This window comes from Hyperoodon ampullatus (genome assembly GCF_949752795.1).
Source record: "Hyperoodon ampullatus genome assembly, chromosome: 9".
Classification (NCBI taxonomy): domain Eukaryota; kingdom Metazoa; phylum Chordata; class Mammalia; order Artiodactyla; family Ziphiidae; genus Hyperoodon; species Hyperoodon ampullatus.
In genome coordinates this window covers 74267470-74292479 of record NC_136922.1, presented here as the reverse complement: position 1 = coordinate 74292479, position 25010 = coordinate 74267470, and the positions used below count along the sequence as shown (strand labels likewise).

General features: G+C 38.9%; 1 protein-coding gene across 1 annotated transcript in view; it reads right to left on the bottom strand.

Moving 5' to 3' along the window:
- The window catches only part of MDFIC (MyoD family inhibitor domain containing), a gene marked incomplete at its 3' end in the record, with an annotated part of 101033 nt that extends 76811 nt beyond the window's left edge, over window positions 1-24222 (bottom strand). Inside the window, exons 1-3 of the mRNA XM_079711752.1 lie at window positions 24151-24222; window positions 23689-23877; window positions 1894-2016 (exon numbers count right to left, since the gene is read on the bottom strand). Coding sequence (XP_079567878.1) covers window positions 1894-2016; window positions 23689-23773 — 208 coding nt within the window. The 5' untranslated portion in view covers window positions 23774-23877; window positions 24151-24222. The remainder of the gene's footprint in view (window positions 1-1893; window positions 2017-23688; window positions 23878-24150) is intronic.
- Between the last annotated feature and the right edge of the window lie 788 nt (window positions 24223-25010).

Below are 25010 nucleotides of genomic sequence, written 5' to 3'. Positions count from 1 at the left end.
TTTCCCAGCAGCCCTCTCAGAGGGGGCCATAAATCTCTCTCTCTTCATTCCTTCAGTGCATGTTAGTAGGCAACTAGACAGTTGTTCCCAAATACTCCAGTGCCCCATGGTACAGGCTGCATCATCATCTCAATAAAGAATCGATTTCATGCACTTTACAATATTTTCTTTTTATCACTGTCCATGTAACCAGTATAGACAATAGAGAGAGGAGTTCATTTTAAATCCATTCCCTTTAATGGTATGAATTCTGCAACTAAAATGAGCTTCATCAAATAGCATAAAAAAATTTTAACATGTTAATATGACTCACCACATCCTTACACAACAGTACTTATATTTGGGGTTTTGTCCTAAGAGTTCTTACTCACGTTTTCCTAGTGTGGGCCCTGGGAAGGGGGATTAGGGAAATAAATCAATTAAATGAAACACACACATTTAAAATTCTGTGACTATGGGAAAAAAAATGAGCAAACAATTATGCCTCCCAAAAGGTGAAGTTAAAATTGTCTGTAAGACCCCTTCTCGCTCTAACTCTCTGGTTGTTTGGGAAATCACAGATAAAATATGCCAGTATCTCACAAAACCTTAAGTTTCACAATAGTAGAGTCAATATTTAGATAGAAGACAACCAATATATGTTTCGGTGATAAATGTTTACTTGAAATAATGTTTATTTGATTCTTTGGAGAAAGCTATATAAATCTCGCTCCTCACAAATTTCTGAGTTTCATTTCCTTTCTATTCCCTTCCCAAATAGAAAAGTGTAAAACACCAGAATGGTTCTAAAATTAAACTAAAACACACTCCCTTTTAGAACTTTTGTTTGAAAACTTGAAGTCTCCTTCAGTACTGTTTCTATTGTTATTTTTTGTTTTCTACAAAGTTGGCTTTTTCCTTCTATCTGCTTTTTTTCTGTTTGGTTTCAGTTAGGGACAGATACTGGGCATTCTAGAGAGGAAAGGCAATATTCCAAGATTCAAAGTAAATGTAATATGTAACACAAAAAAGGGTCTGTATTATGAAGTTGTCTGAACTGAAGAATTAAATTTAAAAAAATAAAGTAAAACAACACTTGATTCCCAGAATAAAACTTCTCCTCTGTCTACTCTGGAAAACTGAGAAGTGACATGATAATTCTGTTACCATGAATGAGAATTTCAAAAGATGTAGTACTCCTATGCCCTTCCAGGTGTGGCATAGTAGTGTTCTTTCTACTTACACATTCACTACAGAAAATTGTTCATTATATGGCAAATTCATCTTGAATCCACCTGGGGGAATTTAGCGACCAGAACAAGTAAAACCTGACATTGACAGGCATTCTGAATAGCACTCAAAAGCTACTGACATTTCAGTGTATTCCCAGAGTAAAACAAAACTAAACCAAAGCTTCTTATATATTCTACAGAGCAATTTTAAGAAGAGAAAGAGAATAAAAAGAAGCCAAGTAGTGATAAAAGTGTTAACTGTAAAAAACAGTTTGGAATCATTTGGCCAGAAGAACAAGGACCACACGGCATTACCAAAGTACTACTCATTGTCCTTTACCTCCGTCTTTATCTTTTTAGTTTCACAGTCTGTTTATACTTAGAACTGTCTGACTTCTACTTAGTCACTGCTCAAGAAGATATTAAGCTTTGTTTAAATCTCTCTGAGGATGGAGTCCAAAATGTATAGGTCAATTCTTCCTTTTTAAAGATGGGATGAAAGCTGACAGTATTATTTATACCCTACTTTTAGCTCTGCATGTTAAAAGACTCATGAAAAACACTTTCAGATGAACTCTGTTGATTTACAGATTTCCAGCAGAATTATATCAGACGATTAACTGAGAGCATATTATCATAGTCATGTCCCCAAAGCACTCCAGTTTTCTCCAAAAATACTTACTTCTGATGAGTTCGTCATCCGAACAATTTCCCCAAATGGACTGGTCTTGCATCTCTCCGTGTGTGAAGCAGCTATCAGTGGCTTGAGTTATATCTCTCTCAGTATTTTCTTTATCACATTTTTCTAAAAAAAAAAAAATATATATATATATATATTTATTATCATTAAATGTTACATATTTTTCTCTATTTTTTCATTTTATAGATTTTTTTCTAAATGCTTCTAAATCTGCCATAATTTAAAGAAATGGGAGCAGTATCTCTAGTAACTGTTGCATATGTTATTGACTCAAGAGCAGAGCTTTACTGAGCACCTACTATATGACTAGCAGTGAAGATTTTACTGTAAAAATTATGTTAAGATTATTGTAAAGAAGTCGCTGAAACAGCAAATGATCTGCCATAATAGAAAAATGTGGAACGGTTACATCAAGGATGGAAGTGAGTCCATACATGCAGAGGGCAGGGGTGGCAGGGAAAGCATCAAAGAAGATGAGAGATTTATATGTGGGTTTATGGGTTCTCAAGGGGGAAGCCAAGAAGTAAGGAAAAGTAATGTCTTATTAGGAACATAACTCAGGCAAAAAGCAGGCTATAACATAAGGTAAAATTAACATTATAAGAGGTCTAGAGCACTAAAAAAAAGGTTCAAAGGAAGAAAAAGAAACTCATCAGTATTGAGAGCTCAAGAAAAGTGCTACAGAAAATGGTGCATGTTGGATGGTCTTTAAGATCAGCAGGAATTCTCGAAGTAGAGATGGGAGAAAGGCCATTCCAGGTGGAAAGACAGCAATGGGTGAACTCAAAAAGCAGACACCTGGGCAAAAGTTCCAACTTTCTGCACTGTGAAGTACTTAAAGAGGCATATTAGAAAATAAGATGGTAAAAGTCTGAATAGGGACATGCTATGGATATTTGAATACCAAGGTGAAAAATCTGGACCTTATTTCAAAGTGAGATAAATAAGTGACAGGAGCCACTGAATCTTTATGAATTGCCTAATCAAAGCCACACATAAGAAAGATTAATGAACTTGTACACACCAGTGGTTTTCTATCCTGACTGTACTTTAACTCACTCAGGGGACTTTTTAAAAAAGATTCCTGGGCCCCATGACCTAAAATTCTAATTTAATTTGGGGGAAGGGGGCCTAGGTGATTCTACTATACTTACATCCTTGAGAATCACTGGAGTATGGATGCATCTAAGAGGGAGAGCAGAGTAAGGGAAACTAAAAGGGAAACTTAGCACAGTCCAGGTAGAAGTTGATGAGAATTTCAACAACTGGATAAAAAATGGGAAAGGAGGTAATTGTGAGAAAATAACTAGAGGATTCACAGATTATCAGAGAAGATGGGATTGGAGCTGACTGAGTTCTCTTAGTCTGGAGTTGACTGGAAAAACCTAGAGACCAGGAGAATAATTTTTAAAATATATATTTGTACATGGTAGATGTCTGGGCATCGTATTATGCAGTGGGGATACAATCAGTTACAAGACACAGCCCAGGCCTTCATGGAGTTTACAGTCTAGTGGATGAGTTTAGTGTTGAACATTTGAATCTGCAAGTCACAAATACCATATAGCGAGAAACAGTCATCTTCCTAAACCTGATTGCTGAAGATATTCAAATGAATACACTCACCAAAAGAGTGAGTATATTAAAAGAAGACTATCAAGGGGGGTCTGTACAATTAGAAAGGAGTCAGAGAAGGAAGAAAAACTAGATAATGTCAAGCCATGGAAGCAAGGAAAGGAAAGAGATTCAATCAGAAGTTGTTAGTCAACTGTATTAACATTTCCAGTGGAAGGAAAAAATTTCTGCATATGCAGAAATTTCTCATGTACCATGGGGATTTCACAATTGAAAAGTTCTGCCATAAAACACATTTCAACACATGAAAATACACAGACACTCAGGAATAAGTCCAGAGGCTAAGATTTCTGAAAAAAATAGGGTCTTCACTGCTAAGTATTTTTAGAAAGCAAAACCATATTCAGATAGCAGTAAAATATAAATTAGAAGCATGCTAAACCAATATGTTCTAGATTTATGTAACATTTACTCAGCATTATCCTAGAGAAAATGTAATCTTCCTGAGATGTGTTACTTTCAATTAAAATCTTGACTTTTTTAAACAACTCCAGAAATTTTTCCACTGCTACAGTCAACCCAAGGCCTTTCTGAAATGATCAACAGAAAAGATTTTTCTACCAACTCACTAGTACACAGGAACTCTCTCACCGCAGAGTCCTACATACTTGCTGATACTGTCATGTAGCTGACTGCCGCCAGGTGTCATGCTAGTAGGCTTGATTCAATTAGTAACTCTAATTGTAGCTGAATGAAATTAATTATATAATTTTGAGCTGTTCAAGTTTAATTCCACTAAAATTAATTCATGAAACCAGGGCATTACGAAGCATTGCTGAGTAAAAGAAAATAGGTACAAATAAAGCCTCTAGACACACTTGACTCACATTTGAATCATGTCCAATATGCAAGTGCTAAAACACAGACCCTCTCAACTCTCCACTGACTAAATGAAAATGCCATGTGATCCGTACACACATAACTTAGTAGTGACCCACTACTAAGAGGAAAATAAAGTTCTTCCTGCTCTGAATACTTATTAAGAGACAGTTATCACATTTTTTTGAAGTTTCCTTATCTGTGAAATTATAGAATTAGATGATCCCAGGAGTCCTCAAGTTGAAAAGAAAAGAAAAATTATCATCCCCTGTCTCATTATATTCAAGAAATTATAAATATGTAACTACTATTAAATCACAATCATCAGTCTATCCAACTGTGCCTCCTTTGAAAACTAAATGTCTTGGATCAAAAGTTAGTCTCACCAATCACAAGAAATTGAAACTGTGATTAAAAATCTTCCAACAAACAAAAGCCCAGGACCAGATGGCTTCACAGGTGAATTCTATCAAACATTTAGAGAAGAGCTAACACCCATCCTTCTCAACCTCTTCCAAAAAATTGCAGAGGAAGGAACACTCCCAAACTCATTCTATGAGGCCACCATCACCCTGATACCAAAACCAGACAAAGATACTACAAAAAAGAAAAGTACAGACCAATATCACTGAAGAATATAGATGCAAAAATCCTCAACAAAATACTAGCAAACAGAATCCAACAACACATTAAAAGGATCATATACCATGATCAAGTGGGATTTATCCGAGGGATGCAAGGATTCTTCAATGTATGCAAATCAATCAATGTGATACACCATATTAACAAATTGAAGAAGAAAAACCATATGACCATCTCAATAGATGCAGAAAAAGCTTCTGACAATATTCAACACCCATTTATGATAACAACTCTCCAGAAAGTGGGCATAGAGGGAACCTACCTCAACATAATAAAGGCCATATATGACAAACCCACAGCCAACATCATTCTCAATGGTGAAAAACCGAAACCATTTCCTTTAATATCAGGAAAAAGACAAGGATGTCCACTCTCACCACTATTATTCAACACAATTTTGGAAGTCCTAGCCATGGCAATCAGAGAAGAAAAAGAAATAAAAGGAATCCAAATTAGAAAAGAAGAAGTAAAATTGTCACTGCTTGCAGATGACATGATACAATACATAGAGAATCCTAAAGATGCCACCAGAAAACTACTAGAGCTAATCAATGAATCTGCTAAAGTTGCAGGACACAAAATTAATGCACAGAAATCTCTTGCATTCCTATACACTAATGATGAAAAATCTGAAAGAGAAACTAAGGAAACACTCCCATTTACCATTGCAACAAAAAGAATAAAACACCTAGGAATAAACCTGCCTAGGGAGACAAAAGACCTGTATGCAGAAAACTATAAGACACTGATGAAAGAAATTAAAGACGATACAAACAGATGGAGAGATATACCATGTTCTTGGATTGGAAGAGTCAATATTGTGAAAACGACTATACTACCCAAAGGAATCTACAGATTCAATGCAATCCCTATCAAATTACCAATGGCATTTTTCACAGAACTAGAACAAAATATCTTAAAATTTGTATGGAGACACAAAAGACCCTGAATAGCCAAAGCAGTCTTGAGGGGAAAAAACGGAGCTGGAAGAATCTGACTCCCTGACTTCAGACTATACTACAAAGCTACATAATCAAGACAATACGGTACTGGCACAAAAACAGAAATATAGACCAATGGAACAGGATAGAAAGCCCAGAGATAAACCCACGCACCTATGGTCAACTAATCTATGACAACAGAGGCAAGGATATACAATGGAGAAAAGACAGTCTCTTCAATAAGTGGTGCTGGGAAACCTGGACAGCTATATGTAAAAGAATGAAATTAGAACACTCCCTGACACCATACACAAAAATAAACTCAAAATGGATTAAAGACCTAAATGTAAGACTGGACACAATAAAACTCTTAGAGGAAAACATAGGAAGAACACTCTTGGACATAAATCACAGCAAGATCTTTTTTGATCCACCTATTAGAGTAATGGAAATGAAAACAAAAATAAATAAATGGGACCTAATCAAGCTTAAAATCTTTTGCAAAGCAAAGGAAACTACAAACAAGATGAAAAGACGACCCTCAGAATGGGAGAAAATATTTGCAAATGAATCAACGGACAAAGGATTAATCTCCTAAATATATAAACAGCTCATGCAGCTCAATATTAAAAAAACAAACAACCCAATCCAAAAATGGGCAGAAGACCTAGACAGTTCTCCAAAGAAGAAATACAGACTGCCAACAAACACATGAAAAGCTGCTCAACATCCCTAATTATTAGAGAAATGCAAATCAAAACTACAATGAGGTATCACCTCACACAAGTTAGAATGGGCATCATCAGAAAATCTACAAACAACAAATGCTGGAGAGGGTGTGGAGAAAAAAAAACCCTCTTGAACTGTTGGTGGGAATGTAAACTGATACAGCCACTATGGAGAACAGTATGGAGGTTCCTTAAAAACTAAAAAAATAGAATTACCATATGACCCAGCAATCCTACTACTGGGCATATACCCAGAAAAAAACATAATTCAAAAAGACACATGCACCTCAATGTTCATTGCAGCACTATTTACAATAGCCAGGTCATGGAAGCAACCTAAATGCCCATCGACAGATGAATGGATAAAGAAGATGTGGTACATATATACAATGGAATATTACTCAGCCATAAAAAGGAATGAAATTGGGTCATTTGTAGAGATGTGGGTGGATCTAGAGACTGTCCTACAGAGTGAAGTAAGTCAGAAAGAGAAAAACACATGTTGTATATTAACACATATATGTGGAACCTAGAAAAAAGGTACAGATGAACCAGTTTACAGGGCAGAAATAGCAACACAGATGCAGAGAACAAATGTATGGACATCACGGGGGGAAAGTGGTGGTGGTGGTGGTGGTGGGATGAATTGGGAGACTGGGATTGACATATATACACTAATATGTATAAAATGGATAACTAATAAGAACCTGCTGTACAAAAAAATAAATTAAATAAAATTCAAAAAAAAAAAAAGTTGGTCTCAGGCTTTTGCTATAATCCATAGAACCTAGCCCAAAGTAAGGCTCAGAAAAAACTCCAAGTTTAAATTGACTTGCTAATTCTCCACTTTTATAAACTTCTGTGACCACTTGACTGTTCTGTGATTTCCTAACATATCTATTTTTATTTTATTAACATCTCTTTATTAACATCTCTTTAATATTTAATGGAATACCAATATGGAGGCCTCATAAATGGTGTGCGGTTATATCTAATATTGAATAAATGGAATGAGAGTGAGATTTAATTGATAGATAACTGTAAAATGGGTCCCATGATGTCCAGGTACAGAACCAATCTTACTACAACTTTCAGTAGGTTTGGGTTAGCCACTACTCATTAAGATGACAAAATAGCAGTTTCTAATAACAGATTTCTGTTATCAGTGTAGACTGTCTATCACTTCTGAATTGCAGCAGCAGAAACCATAGTCCTTATTTATTTAATTCCTTTCTGGCTTTATGAAGGTTTGTAGTTGCAATTCAACTGCTATGTGGGCCCAAAAGACATATCCCAAAAGCAATCAAGTAATTTCAATGATGCAAAAAATCAATCTGTATCTTTCTACAAGATTTCTGTATACACATCCATTCTTCCTCAACTATACATATACAAGCACTCCTTCCCAACTTAGCAACTTTCTCTTAACAGGGGACCTTATTTCAATGATGCTGTTCTTCCACGCCAATGGTTCTCTACCACAGAGCACTTTAAACATAAAGATACACAAGTCCCAATTCAGGTGGTATGTGGGAGGGGCGTGTCATCATCATATATGGCCAGGTTTGAGGGGCACTGTGCTAGGTAAGCTCTTGTGTACTACACAACTTACAGAAAACTTAGAAGAGCCCATCAAACACTGAGACACAGACCTTGCTTCTCATCCCCTTTGTCACAGTATTCCAAGTTATCAAAAAGTACAATTTTATCTAATCAGTAATTAATACAGAGGTATTTAGTTCTGTCTCTGTGTCAGGACAACTCTGAGAATACAAAACCTGAATTACATATAACACTAAACAGTCCCACTAATAGATAAACATATAAGAAATATGTTTTCAATATTAATACAAAAATTGAAGACAGTTTAAAAATAGCACTAGAGCAAAGGATAGTCATATACCACTGGCATCTGCTACCAAAAGGCTAGCCTCCCAGCATTCTATTGTGCCTCCACTGAATAGGGACAATGCAGAAGAATCTTTGGATGAGGGGAAAAAAGCTTGGTCCCTGACAACGAATCCTCTAGCTGGGGAGACCCAACATACACACAAAACAATCAAGCAACTACAAAACAGAAGGGAATGAAAATTGCCCTGGGTCATAATTCTGGCTCAAAAACTGACCAGCTTTGTGACTGGGGCTGGGTCTCATTCTCTTTATCGAGAAATGAAGGCACTGAGCTGGATGGTTGCAGAGAACTTTTTTGGCTCTAAAAATCTGTAAATCTGAGTCTGCGCAAGGGCTAAACAACAGAGCCAAAACTTCATATACACACTGTAGAGTATTTAGAATGAAGTGGAGAAAAACCTAGTAAACCCTCTGTAAAGCACTGGATTTGAGTTAATTTTCAAAGAAAATGATGAGCATGAATTACACCAAAGAGTCAAAGGAAAAAAGTAATAGTTCTAAAGGATCAATTTTTTTTTTTTTTTGCGGTACGCGGGCCTCTCACTGTTGTGGCCTCTCCCATTGCGGAGCACTGGACACGCAGGCTCAGCGGCCATGGCTCACGGGCCCAGCCGCTCCGCGGCATGTGGGATCCTCCCGGACCGGGGCACGAACCCGTGTCCCCTGTATCGGCAGGCGGACTCTCAACCACTGCGCCACCAGGGAAGCCCATAAAGGATCAATTTAACTGTAATATGTCCTACTCAGAAATGACTGTCTATCTTACAGGATCAATACTCTTTATTTTTTGCTATTTTTCTAAAGAAGGGCATGATGGTGAGAAGCAATCTGTCTCCAATCTTGATTTTTCTTGCTAAAGGATAATGAGACAGATTCAGATAAACAGAATTTCCATTTGATTTAAAACTGTATAATATTTTACCTAGTTGGCATTATCTAAATTTAAAACTTTGAGCATTTTACTTATCTCAGGCAGTTGGGGAATAAAATAGGTGAATGGTGATTAAAAAGAGAGAAAAATCTAAATGTATTAAAAATAAGTCAACTGGATAGTAATACATGTAAAATATTATATGTGCCATATAACAGCCACTCAGCTGGTATGTAGTTATTAAATAAAAAAAGAAAAGAAAAAATGTTTCCTCTTGTTGAAAGAATTAATGAATTATTATAATTACAGTATTAGCAATTTTCAAAGGGCTTTAATATATAATATTTATTTGATCTTCAGAACCCATCAACCATACAATAAAGAAAACGTTAGCTCACTTTTACTGATGAGACTACAGAGTGAGTCTCAGAAATAGATATTCAATTGGAAATAGAATGATGAAATGCAGAGCTGGAAAGGATCTTGCAGCTCAGCTAATTTCATATCCTTCCCAGGACAGAAAGCCCCCTGGAATACTCAGCCTTTCTCCAAAATTCCAAGGAATGATATCCCATAAAGGAACATATTCTATTCTTTGTCAGTTTGATTCAGTAGTAAGTTGTTCTTTATTTTGAGCATAAATACACCGACAGGTGATCTTTAACTAGTTCTAGTTCTGCCCACTGTAGGTAGAAATAATAAACTTAAACTTACTTCTATAAGACAATCATTCAAACTATTGAAGAGGGATTTTTTTTTCCAACAGTTTGTAGTCAAGCACATTTATTATCTCAATAGTTAAATGGTTTTAACAAATAAGAGTAACAGAAGAATTTAGTAATGTCGTATGAGGATGAAATCAGCTTGTCAAAGTTACGAATGAACTTTTTTTGTTTGTTTGTTTTTTGCGGTACGCGGGCCTCTCACCGCTGTGGCCTCTCCTGTTGCGGAGCACAGGCTCCGGACGCGCAGGCTCCGCGGCCATGGCCCACGGGCCCAGCCGCCCCGCGGCATGTGGGGTCCTCCCGGACCGGGTCACGAACCCGCGCCCCCCGCATCGGCAGGCGGACTCCCAACCACTGCACCACCAGGGAAGCCCACGAATGAACTTTTAAAACATGTCCAATACTGTTCATGCCATGGTTTTCCAAGAAATAGAGACAATATTGTCACCTGAAAGTCCAGATATTTGAATCCTTCCTGATAAATAAAGACTCTCATTAGGTTCTCTGGGACAGAAATAATATGCTTAAACTGTACTTTTTACTGGAGAAATGGTTAAGAGCACAGGATCTGAAATCAGAGTGCCTGGGTCCACCACTAACTATGCGAATCCTGAGCAAATTACATAACCTTTGTCAGATTCTTAATCTTTAAAATGGGAATAACACCAGTACCTACATCAGAAGGTGGATGCAGAAATAAACGGAACCATGCCTGGAAAGCAGAGTGTCTGGTATACAATAAGGGCTCATTCACACTTGCTATTAGTATTACATTAAGTGTCATTACAATAAGCACCTTTTTAAAACCTTAGGGATACTGTTGAGGACAGTATCTTATCTATTCAGTAATCTCTATGTAAGAAACTGTGCTAGAAATCTGTTTCCAGACTGAATATAAGGAAAACTATTCCTTCCTCTGAGAAGCTATATGTTATTTTTTTTTTCCTTATGGACAATGAAAATCATATGAGGGAAAAATGTTTTCTTTTTGCCTCAACTTTGCAGACAAAACTGAGTAACCGGGTTGGACCCTACAGTTATACCTGTACATTTCTATTTTCCCTCAGGTTTGGATCTCCTGGGCTACCCATACTTCCCATTATTCTGTTTGAATCTCTTTTTAAAAATGTACTCCTATAAGTTACCTCAAATGTTCTTTTGAACTAGGCAGAGGTAAGTGCAAAATGCACGAGCCAATCATCAAGTACATTGGTCTACTTGTTATCCGTACTTTATATGCTTACTTTGCGAAGAACTAATATAAATGATGGTCCTTGGCGGATATCCTTATAAAACCTCATAAAACTTAATCAGTATACAATACACTTAGTTCTTATAGAAAGGAGCATTAGCAACTTTCTTCATGCTTAAAATTTAGGACTGTTGCATGTTAGATCTACTTCAATTAAATATTTGATTTTAATCTATGGTAAATCATTTAAGATCTACATAATACGTATATTCTTACTGCTATGCAATCTATATTCATACCTCCTTTATCTGTAAACTTTAAACCATTTCATTTTTACTCTTCCATTCAAATACCAGCATTATCTCAGATCATCTATGTGTATTCCGGATTATGAAATCTCAAGTAATCTGAGACTAAAATGTCTGGGAAAAGTTAAAAAAAAAAAATCTGGATCTCTATTTCCCAGAGGCTAAGAACATGTGGAAATCTACAAATGTTTCCCAAATGTAACCTTTAAAAACCAAAGATAAGGCAGCTTTCAGGAAGACCTGAGGTTCTGGATTTTACTTCTTCACTGATCCAAAAAAAGAAAAACAAACAAACAAAAATCTCTCAAGCTTAATGACCTTTAAGAAACACTGCAAAACCTACCTGCTTAGCCTAATGTTCTAACACAGATTAAAATCTCATTGTCCAAAACAACATTTTAAGATAACCAAAGCATTTTTAACAGATGAATGAGCATATGCACAAAATTTCATAATTTTATAAGTTATTATATAATAAGATATACTATGTTTGTTGAATGAATTAAATGCTTAAATCAATTTAATCAACTAATCATTATTACCATTGCTTTGAAAAATAATAAGATTCTGAGCAAAATCTAAATTCACTACTTCAAAGGGCTTCTTATGCATTTAGAAGCTTATGGTGTGTTTCGATTCAAAAGAATGAGAAAAATGACATTGATTCAACTAGTTTACAGGTTGGGGGTGGGTAGAGAACAACAGGTTTTATACACAGCAAAGGGGAAAACAATTACAAAAAAATTACATGAATATGCAATTGAATACAGATATGCAAATGAATAGGTGTAAAATGCAGCAGTAGTGCAAATAATCTCTCAATAATCTGGGCTCTAAATAAATGGGGGGAGAAAGAATTAGACACTTTCTATTAAAAAAAAAAGTAGTGGGGAGGTTAGATAAAGGCACGGTGGTGCAGGGGACCAGGACACATTATCTCAGTCATCTTAAATGTCCTGCACCTCTTACATCTAAATCTAAAGTTCCTCACCCTAAAAATGTATTTTCAGGATAACTGACCCCTGACTCCTGCCTTCTCAGATACAAGTTCAATTGTGTTATTTCTACCAGCAAATATACTCATATTAAAGCCAAACTCTCATAGGCTCATGGAATTTGGAGTGACATGGGCTTATAAAGATCTCTTAGCCCAACCTGAAAACATGAATTCAGTTCAAAACAATCAACATCCAGCATCGCCAGGAATAAGCCAAGGAGAGTAGGCATGAATACTTCCAGGGATAGGGAAACAGCCTCAGAAGACAGCTTACTTCAACTTAGGATGCCTTAATTATTCAAAGACTTCTCCACAATTGTCTAAATTCTACTTATAATTTTCACTGATTCATCATATTTTGCTCTTTGCAATCAAAACCTAATCTTCCCTCTTCCATATTCTATCCACTTTTATAAGCACGATAGTCTTCTTACTCTTATCTAAAAAAGCTATCATGAAAGAATTTGCCTTACTGACTGTTGAAATCCAGATACCATATCTATAGCAGTTCCCCTACTCAGCAGTCAGTTAACCCTGTTACAATATAAAAAGGAATTGAGGATATTACCTTCTTCCCCTTTTTTAAAATAAGGGTACACACCCATCTTTAGTTTTTTAGCATCATCATTATTCTAAGTGCCACAATTTTTAAAACTTTTCTGTTACCTCTCAGTTAAACTGAGTGATTTTATCAAGAACATTTTCTGCCCCAAGCTCTCTGGTTAAGGAATAAACCCTTATTTAGCACTATTACAAGAAGGAAGGCCAATGGAAGTCAAAAGTGAACCAAAGGAAGTTGTTTAATTTGTAAAGGCATTTCAAAGCTATGATTTGAGCCTGATCTTGAAATAAATGAGAGAGGATGGAGAAGAGCATTTCAAATAGTGGTGAAGCCACAAATAATAAAGAGAATTTGCAGTATATTGAAATTGATTTCTTGGACTTCAGAATGACAGATATGAATTAGAAGTCAGAGGATGCTTCCTCTCTGGTAATTCTCCTAAAGGACAAAACCAGGAGCCTCTCATTTAATTCACCAACACAGCCTCTGACTTTCTGGACCATCTCTTTGGGGCACTGCCTACTTTAAATTCTCCTTTAAGACCACCAACCCATTTTGGCTCTACAACCTCTGCAATCTCATTAACTTCCACAGTTTCAGTCACCTCCAGGAGGATAACCTGTAGATCCATTACCTTCACCCTGATTCCTGCCCTGACCTGTAGATTTGGAGTTTCAACTCTACACGACTATATCTTTAGCAATTCAAACTTAACATTTCCCAAAATTCATCACCACTTCTCTTCAGTCCCCGCCTATTTCTCCAACTATAGTCTGTATATTGGTCAATGGTATCCATGGAATCACTTTTAGCTCTCTATTTTCCCCCTTATTTCCCCGGCCCCAACAATCAATTACCAGACCCTGCTAGTTACAGCACCCCAATTTCTCTTAAATCCATACTTTCTCGCCCATACCCACTACCAGGGCCTCCCATCTTTTTCTGCTCCAACCAGAAATATTTTTCTAACCCAAAGATTGAACATGCTACTCCTTGGCTCAGTAAGAATTAAATTCATTTTGCATATGGATGAAAAACTGATAGTTATTTTAACATTGTATATATTTTAAGGTTGTAAAGTCCTACATCTTTCCCATGCTCCATAATTTCACCTTGTATCTCAGTAAGAAATAAAGACTAAAACCTCTCAAAAAATTTTCCTAAAATCCTGCATGTTGCTTGGATGATGTGATGGAAAAAATAAGAACAGGATAGGTCTATATTCATAGAGACCCAGAAGATTACAGACTGATCCCCTATGAAAAAGAGTAGGAGGACCATCTCTTGGAGTAGAGAAAGGGAGGAGAGGAAGCGTGTTCCCTTGCCCTCTGCCACCTGCCTTCAGAGGGCCTGTCACCTGCTCAACCACAAGGTGCCTTATTTTTGGTGCTCAACTCTGCATAATCCAAACCAAGAAGACCTACAAACTGTGCCTTCTTCAGCTGGGGTCACTCACAGCCCAACCCAGACAAAACTGACTCGTTATTCTGAGATTTGCTCTCAACCTCAAGAAGCCAGAACTGTACCAGTAAGCTGGCAACTGCCCATAAACTCATCTGTCACATGGTACTTGTCGTAATCTTGAATTGATATTTAGACAAGGGATTACAATTTAATTTGGCACACATGTAAACATTATCCTCTCTCTCACCTAGTTTACAAATTCCTTCTGGGCAGAACTATGTGTTATACATTTTCAATCATCACGGGATTTTCTACATAGTAGGCACACAAGAAATATTTGTTGACAGGGTTTCCTGTTCAAATATGTCGATATATTTGATAAAATATATGTGCTAGCGTGAAAATGTATTTCAGACTTTATTCCTGAAACTACTTAAAAATTTGGCATAAAAGCACATGCATATGAATCATCTTACTTCAGATCACGTGGGTGTGAACCTGAAAACAGAAGTGGACTGCAAGTAGAAACCACAAACGAAATTAATGTTAAAATAACTCTGTAGTTCCTACCTAGTGAACTCTGAGCGATTAGAACCTATCAAATACAACTCAGCTTCAAAAACTTACAGTAAAAATGCTTACCTCCTTCAGAATGCGTATGCTAATGTCAAAAGAAAATATGAAAAGTTTAAGTAACTTCAGTACAGTGTTAATGGCAAGAGGGAGAGGAGGGGGAAAAAGACAGACACAGAGAAAAAAAGGTAAAGACAGAGAGAGAAAATCATCTAAAACCCAGGACTGATTAAGATAGCAGAAAGGGCTGCAGCATCTTTTATCTGCTCCAGTGAATCACCAAAGTTCAACTATCCAAACATCTAGACTCTAGCCAGCGCAGAATCAATCCCCCCTTAATAAAAATTGAGTAAAGATTTTTCGGAATAGAAACATAAAAATCACATCCCATGCCTTTATACAATAGAATAATTACATTGACTCAGAAAAACAATTTGGTTGAATTGTTTTCCTCCTCTGTTTGTTGTTGTTCTAACTAACTTTCCATTTGCAAATGGCCTAACTTTAGACTGTGACAATTTATGTGTTTCCTTTTCCCCAAAATCTTTTATTATAAAAATATAATGCTAGTAGGGCTTCCCTGGTGGCGCAGTGGTTGAGAGTCTGCCTGCCGATGCAGGGGACACGGGTTCGTGCCCCGGTCCGGGAGGATCCCACATGCTGCGGAGTGGCTGGGCCTGTGAGCCATGGCCTCTGAGCCTGCACGTTCGGAGCCTGTGCTCTAAAATGGGAGAAGGCCACAACAGTTAGAGGCCCGCAAAAAAAAAAATATATATATATATATATATAATGCTAGTAAAATAATTGCACACTTTTATTAGAACTTTCCATGAAATCACCTCACAAGATCCAGGAAATGAGGTTCAAAGAAACAGGAAAGGCTCTTACACACCCAAAAATTCCACAGCTTCCCCAGTAGCCCTGTAAAGATCACTCAGTTATGTATATTAAATCCTTGTATGTGAACTGACCAAACAAGGCCAACAGGCATGATTCTTCCTGGCCAGAAATCATAGCCTTCTAATTGCACAGCTGGTCTCTCCAGCTCCCCATACAGCCTGGAACACAAGATCAGCTGGTACAAAGACACTCTTCCCACACATGCCTAATCCTCCTCCCTTGCCCCAGCCCCTCCACTGCTTCCATTCTGCCAACTTCCAACCCTATGCTAATACAAAAACTCCATTCTATCTGCTTCTATTCCCAAGGTCCCGAATGCTTCTTGCTGAGAAAGGCAATCAACCATGCTGACCGTGTCCACTAAAAATTCATGCCGTTCATTCTTTGTTAAGCCCTCAGTGTTACTGAGCAGTCCTTTTGTTTGCCCCAGATTGACTCCCTCTTGAATTCTTCATTCTTCCCAATCTTTTCTACACATCTCAAATTTCTTGACTCATCCTAACACCTGCCCTTGCTCTCAGCAAATGTTACAACTATTTTGCTGAGAAGATCTAGGCCTTCAATAATCCTTTCTCACATCAAATTTTCTCTAGATGATCACTCATCCTTTTCTCCCATCCCCATCTCAAAGGGGAACATTCCCAACTTTCCTAAGACTGATCTCATCATCTCCTTCCTTCCTACAATTTTACTCTTTTAATTACTAACACTCACTGCAGCACGGCTCCACCCCAGCCTCTTTCATCTTTTCTCTCTCTATCCCCTGGTTTTCTTTCCATGAGTGTGTGGTGGACATGCTCAAAATCTGCCCATCCAAAAGGAGCCTTCTATACTCCCTGCTTCTCCCTTAACAAACCAGAACTCTTCTCATCTTCCATGACCTCTAAACACCTAACACTTCTGTGACCAATCCTTATGGACTCTCTTTCTGTATTCTTTTCCTTCTCCTCCCAAAAGGGCAGCCGTTCTCCCAAGTCTGTCTTCAGTCCTCTCTCTCTCACTCTTGTGCCCATCGATCAGCTACTTGGTGGTGAACTCTTAGTCCGTGCACCTGACCCTCACCGCTCTCCTAGTAACAAATTCTCTTTTTCAGTGGCCTACTGGCTTATCCTGGCGTAAGGATAAGTTCCATGGAACCAACATGATCAAAAGAAGACTCAACAGCTCCCCCCATGTTTCCACTCAGGCTAAAAAGCAAACCTGTGGATTACCTTAAATTTCTACCTTTCCACCTTCTCCCATATTAAATATTTTGCCCAACCACATCAATTCCATTGAACAAAATTTGGACATTGTGCCTGGCTTTAGGAGATTTGAAAATGAATAAGTAAAAATCAATGCCCTTAACAATTTCTCACAGCAAGATAGAGCTCTGTCCTACCTTTGCTATTGTTCTTAAATCCATAGTCTCAATTCTACGCCCACTGGTACAGCCCTAGGTCCTCTTATCTTTTGCCAGGCTATTACAATAGCCTCCTGGAAAATCACTGCCTGCACTCATGCCTCTCCCTCCAAAATCATCCTTTGAACTTCCACCAGATTAATTTTCCTAAAAACACCAATTTGGTCCTATCCTTACCCTTATCAAGAACTTTAAATGGCTCTATTGCCTACAGAAAGGATATACCAATTCCTCAGCAAGAAAATCAGGGCCCTCCTCAAAATTACTTTAGCTTATCTTTACAACTTTACCTTTTTCTCAGCTCCTTAATGCAGCTCACACAATGGTCTTAGTGAAGTCCTCCACATCCTGTAACAGTCCCTTCCAAGTCTTGCTTTTCACATCCATGTCCACAAAGGCGAGTTTGACTATGCTCCTTAGTCCAACTCAAATCAAAAGTTTTCTTTGAGGTTTTTCCAAATGCCCCAGCTAGAGATGCTTTCTCCCTCCCATGTTCTGCCATCATTTTCTTTGTGCCTCTGTTATAACCTTTCCATCTACCTTATATTATAGGTATGTGTAAACTTATTTATTCCTCCCATCACCCTGCACGTCCCAGATTTCATTCATCAATGTATTTCTCTCTGTATCTGTCATATAGCATCATATCTATCTATCTATCTATAGATAGACAGATATGATGGAACATTCACAGAGCACCTGAGTAAGGCAGAAATAAATGATGTGAAGACAAACAAAAAGGCTATGGTAGAGATGAAAATTGGTATCAAAAATTTATCCTCTATACAAGTATTCTGAATTATAAACACAAACATATAAATGCTTTCCCTAGTCTCATCCTCCACCCTGACCCCCAAACCGATGCTGTTCATTGCCTTTTGCTGCCATGACTCACACTTGTTCTGGACAGCAATCAAGCCCTCCATTTACCCAATCATTTATTCCACAAATATATACTAGGGCCTACTTCAAGGTAAGCAGTGCTCCCTCTCTCAAGATTTGTGCCATCATCTTGTTTCTTAACATGGTCCCCTCCAGCTCAGTTCATACCATGCTATCCCTTAGAACTTTATTCGCAGTTCTCAACTCAAACACTTCAACCTCTCCAGACACTTTTTAGTCGTACCTTTTTAAACCACTTCCTTGCTCCCTCCCCTCTTAGTTTTTTCCCAGTTACATCCTCCTCTTACGCATTTGATTCTTTTACTTAGCAGAAGGAAAATGACTATGCCTAGCTGATAAGGCTTGCACTTCTCTAACTAAACTTGTAAAATGAACATTAGTTCCTTTAGGCATAAAAAGAATTGGGAATATAAAGTCCAAGGTGCTTGAAACTGCCCCCAAATCCTCTTCCAAATCTAGACAAGTTTCCTTATAGTTTTCCAATTAAGGCTGTTCTTTCTCAAGCATCTGTATTCAAAATGTTTCACTCAATTTTGTTCTTGGTTATTTGTATGTGGTTGCCAGAATCATAAGAGTATGTTCTCTATAATTTATCATTGTAAATATATAAAATTTCATAAAATTTTCAACAATCTTTTGAGATTATGGAGGTAAACATAAGTTATCATTCTGTTTCTATGACAAAAGATAATCCAGATTCCAAAAATCCAATTTACAAGTGAATACAGCTCACATGCAAATTAGGGACTTCTTTCCTTATTATTGCATAATGCTGGGATCCCCAGAGAGAAGTGTAGGGTGGTGGGACAAAAATGTCTACTGAGGTGGGCAGAAGAAAGTATTAAAAGATCTATTTATTTACTTATTTTTATCTCATCCTTTTAAATTTTTATTCATATATTTCTTTTCTAATATTCACAATGTAACTGTACTATAGTACATATAATCTTGACAGGAAACATTTTTGAGGATGAATACTCAGGCCTAGTTTTATTAATTGGGATATGGGATAAAAATGCTGGCAAGCTCTAAGAGATGGTACACGTGGAATGATATGATTTAAAGTTTGGAATTTGAAAAGGGGACTTTTCTCAAGATTTTTTTAAGGTTTTCTACCAAATATATATATATATATATATATGGTATGTCTTTCTACAGATAAAAGCCTCTAAGAACAATGATTCTCAACTAGAGATAAAGAGCACCTGGAGCTTGTTAAAAATGCAGATTCTTGAGTCTTACTCTCAAGATGCTGATTCTGTAACTCTGGAGTGGAGCCAAAGATGTCAGTAGCCTTGAGAGACTAGGATAGCAAGTCAACACCATCGACATTCTGGGCCAGATAATTCTTTGTTGCGAGGCGCTGCCCTGTCCTGTGCATTGTCAGATGTTTAGCGTTATCCCTGGCCTCCACCCACTACATCCCCAGAGCAGCCACCCCCACCCCTGTTACGACCACCAAACATGTCTTGAGAGGTTGCCAAATGTCTCCTGGAAGGCACTATCGTCCCCGATTGAGGACCAGAGATAGAAGCTGCCCAAAGATGACACACTTTGAGAAATGCCATTCTTAATCAAAAGGATAAAACGATATGATAAAAGTTGAAGAATATGGATATTACGAGCATACGTGGTATAATTGAAATAAACAGGCTTCCCATACAGGAAACCTGATTAGCCACTATAAATTCCTGACAAATCAGCTAAGCTTCTAAGTCAAAGCTCTTCTTGTGTAATTTCAACTTGAACATCTTCTCCCTAGCTTCTATTTTAAATTATTTTTAATTAACTTTAGTGGCGTTTTGCATCCTGCTATGAAAAGTCCGCCTAATAGTCTCAGAGGACTCTCCCAAGAGAGAAGAGTGCAGTAAATCACACATTATCACATTAAAGAATATTCCAGCACACAGTCCAACAGTCTAAATCTTGGCAAATGCAATGGGGGAGGGAGGGGGGCTGCAGGGGCCGGAACAGGCTCAAGCTATTCGCAGTATCCAAAGCTGATTATCTTCAATTCATCCATCCACAGGAAAAAAGCTGTATTCATTCTCTACTTCAACCACATTTACCACAAAACACCCTGATTTCTACTGTGTATGAGACCTTGGGCAAGTCACTTAAAGTCTCTGGGCATCCCTTCTAGAAAGTGAGCCAGTTAGACTAAGTTATTTCTGAAGATCCTTCTAGTTACAAGTCACAAATATGGAAGCACTTAATCAAAAGGCTCTTTCAACCACATGGATTCTAATAACTTTTGCACAAAAAAGCAAATACCTATCAGGGCTGATAACACAATGAATTTTAAGATGCTTGAGCCAAAAAAGAAAAAAATGAGAATTAGGTGAACTCCCTATACAAGATCCATTCTCTCTTAAAACAAAAATAAGTTTGGCCCAAACTGTCCTTCACCTATCGAGACACTTATACACGTACTTTGCTTGAGAAGGTAAATCAAGTCAATCTTTCAGAAGTTCATCATAAACAGGGAAATGGTTTTAAATCACAGGTTTACTTTCTATTTTCTATAATAGAGATCACAAATCAGCTGCATACAGGCCATTTCCAGCCTGCAGGTGTGGTTGTTTTGTTTGGCCTGGATAAAAAATTGAATTTAATTAGTTGCCAACTTTTAAAAAGGGAGCAATGATACATAAAACTCCATATTTCCAGTATCTCTTGAAATACCGGAAGATATTAACCCAAATGGCAACAATGAGCTGCAGCTGAGAAGTACCGTCTCCTGGGCCTGAGCTCTACAGTAGTCCACAGTCCCCACTGCTCCCTACCTTCCCACACCCATTCTGGTTCCCTCTGACAGCCTGGGGCATATGAGCTTAAGTCCTTGATCTGTGACAATTTTCAGAATGCACAAATAAGATTTTTAATGCTTTCAATATGAAAATCTTTCACAACTATGAATGCTGATAAGGAGAATGTACTACACTGTAGGTGTCTAACTAACCACCTGAAAGAACATAGAAATTCTAGATTTGATGGGGAGTTCAGACTAGAGACCCCCTAAAATTACTTTCATCTTTAACTTCCTATGCCTTTGGTTAGTAGTATAGATAGTGCATCACAACACAGTAATATATGTATAGATTATATCGTATGTCTTTATGTGATATAATATGTGTATATATATGCACATACATATTAATACACATATATATTGTACTTTGTTCGCAGGGGAAGACTTGATCTTATCCTCCCCCTTCATGAAAAGACATTTTCTGTTAACTTTCATAGAACATTCCATTTTTCTCACTGATTTTAATATATAAAATTTTAAAATTAGGTTTCTATTAACTAAGCAGCCTTATCTTACCAGAGTACTATTCAACTATTATTCTGAAAAGATGATCAATAACCCAAGGGCAGAAGGATGAGGATGAAAGAACTCGAGCAAGAGCTTAAGAGGAGAGTGGCTTGCGGGCAAAGTTTCTTCACTAACGCCTTTACCAATAAAACCACCCTAACCATGGCGGCTACGTCTTGAAGCTTTCTCCCTACCCACTTGCTCCAAAACTTTTTTTCTTTCAGCTCATGAAATCTGCTTGTTTGAGACACAATCTTTTAACAAGATTCTGAGGCTTTTCTTTTTTAAAAACTCAACTTTACATTACATTTATAATTAAATTGATGCCTACTTAGAGGATGTGGTGAGTCAAAGTTAAACTACTAAAAAAAAAAAATGTTGCTGAGGTTAAGTCAATTTTCAGGTAAAACGTAACCCAAGAGTTTCCACACTGATAACGTGTTGTATGCAGTCCACATTCTCCTTCAGACCATTCTAGATGCTGGCTTCTTAAAGTCAGATCATGTGATACCTTACAGCATTACATCTGTACAGTGCATTATCACTGCAACTTCTACTGACTTAAAAAATGTGTATTATTAAAGTTGGACATTGTAGATATCACTAGCTCTAAATCAATTGTTTTTCTAGTGGGTTTGAGGTTGATTCTTGGCATAAGCATTTGTTAACAATAGTGATGAACACCTCAAGTGTGAACCTAAACATCCCATCAAGGAGTCGATATGACTACTGAGGGCATGCCTAATGACAAGAAAATGATTGCCTTGGCAATACAGTGTGAGGAACATGGGTTGCTTCTGGGAAAACGTGTTTACCATTCTAGTTCTGATTTTCTGATTTTCTCTGTTTAGAAAAAATGATTCACTGTTTAGAAGCAAAAAAAAAAAAAAAATGATAAACATAATTCAATTTAACAGCCCTTGAATTCCACATTTTAATTTAGCCATGGATGTTTTCTGCTTTTACCTATTGTGGGTTCGACATTCACTTCTTCTTTTCCACTTTTTACTGCCTTAACAAAAAGAATCCCAAGAAGCTCATTACATTATTGCTAAAGGGGGCGGGGGCGGGGGCGGGGGGGCGTGTATCAGATAGGCTTAAAATCAAGAGAAAAAGTAAAATAGGTTTTGGAGCCCTGGAAAATTATTTAGTTTGTATCAGTGTCAGAACTCTTTAAATCAGAACCACCCTAAGAGGAAAATACATCAGGAGATTAAGATCCTTGCTCTCTGTCACCAATGAAAACCTGAAGTATGTTACCTTCAAGAGAAAAAAGATACTGTTTGACTTGTTAATAAGCTTATTGTGGAATTTTCCCCCAAAACAGAAGTATTTTCTTTACAGGCTGAATGTGTTTACGCTTTGGAGGAACACAAAGGGCTAATTCATTCTAGAAAAGCATTTCTTTTGAAGCCTGTGTATTTCAAAACAAAAACAGTTGTTGAAAACGTATGCATGAGCCATCCCAAAGCAATTGGTCACAGAAACCTGGATTATCAGAGTTGCAGACGAGCCCACAAGAAACAGAAAGATGAAGGGAGAGTGCAGGCTTGTTCAGAAAGCAGCGGCAGTCCTTGATCTGACGAAGGCACAGAACTGAAGAGAAGTAGTGGGGAAGTGCTTCAGAGCCCACACTGTCGGGTCTTAGGCCCTGAAATGCATATGCTTAAGAAAGCAGCGATCCTGCCATCCTGTTTCTCCGCAGCCAAAGGAAGGGGGGAGTGGAGGGACCAATGGATCCCGCCCTCTTATCCGGTTGTTGATCTAGGGCTGCAATGCTGGAGAACTTGCTTGAGTAATGCTAACTATGCAAAAGTTCACAAGGACGAGGTCGGCTCGGTCCTCGCCCCAAGTCCCCCCACACAGACCCCCAGCAGTCAATGTGCGAACACATTTGAAAATGCAACAATGACAAAGGAGCTTGCAACTTGCAAGCGACACTCACCCTGGGCCGCGCCGCCCAGCCGGCCACCGCCCGCCTCGGCCCCGAGCTGGGGCCCGGGAGCGGGGTCTTCACCCGCGCCGGACATGGGCCGCTTCACGGAGCCCTCGCCGCGCCTCCGCCTAGCTCGCCGCCCTGCGGGTCGGACGCACTAAGGGCTCGGAGATGTTGGGTGCAGGCAACTGACCGCCTCTGGCGGGGATTAAAAAACAACAAAAAAAGTGTTTTGAGAGAAGAGCTCACCACCCCTGCAGGACATTCCCTCCCCCTCTGCTTCCCTCCCCCCAAACCCCAGCCCGGGGAAGTTTTGACTTGAAACCCGGGAGGAAAACTGTTACCCAGCAAGTTGACAGCAGCGAGTCCTAGGGGGTCGAAGGGGGGCGGGGGTACCCAAGGGGGAGAGGCTGGGAGATCGGATTTGGGATCAGAACCCATCCTCCTCCCGCCCGGGGGACCGCCACCTACCTCGGCATCCCCCCAACTCACTCAAAGCCCCTTCCTCCTCCTCCTCTTCCGCCTCGGAAAGTTAGCGAGGCTCCGGCAGGGCCGTGGGTCGCGCTGGCCCGCCGGCGGCCACCCCTGGGTGTCCCTCCCCTCCTCCCTCCGGCTCAGCGCACACCACCGCAGTGGCGGCAACGGCGGCAGCCGCCGCTCCTCTGCTCGGCGCTCTCCGCCTCCTCTTTCCAGCCAGCTCAGCCCCGCTGGCTCCCCTCCGAGCGGGACTCTCTCCCCTCTAACTCTTTCCCCCTTACAGCGCGCCTATACTCCAGAAACACTTCTCCCTCTGTGGCTCCTTTTCATCATATCCGGGTCGGGGAGGCCTCGAACTCTTGGCTCTCGGCCCCGAGGCTGGGGGCGGCGCGACCCGGGCTCGGCCGCAGGCTCCCTAGCGCCCGGCTCTGTCTGGGTCAGGAGGCCAAAGCCCTACAGGGCTGGCGCTGGGGAGGACGCCGGTGGGGGGGGAAAGGAGGGAGCAGGCTCTTCCCTGGCTGCCCCAGAGTGCCCCCCACCCAGAGAGTCACCGCATCCCCTCTCCCTACTCCTCTTCCCAGCCCTGCCTCAGACCCACTGACATTCTGGGGATGCCCTGAGGAAAGTAGAAGCCTTTAGGGTGAACAATGCAAAACGAAAAAAGTATCAGACTTTCCTGGTGGAATATAATAAGGGTGGTTTTGAAACCTTGACCCCTAGCTGAGTGTTTAATCTCTTCATCTCTGACTCTAAAGTAACCTTTATTGTGTTTTTCAGTTCTTTCTTTCTTTGTATTGGTCAAACAGGATCCCGGATGAGGAAACTGCAACTTCTTTTGCAGTTGCATGAAGTCC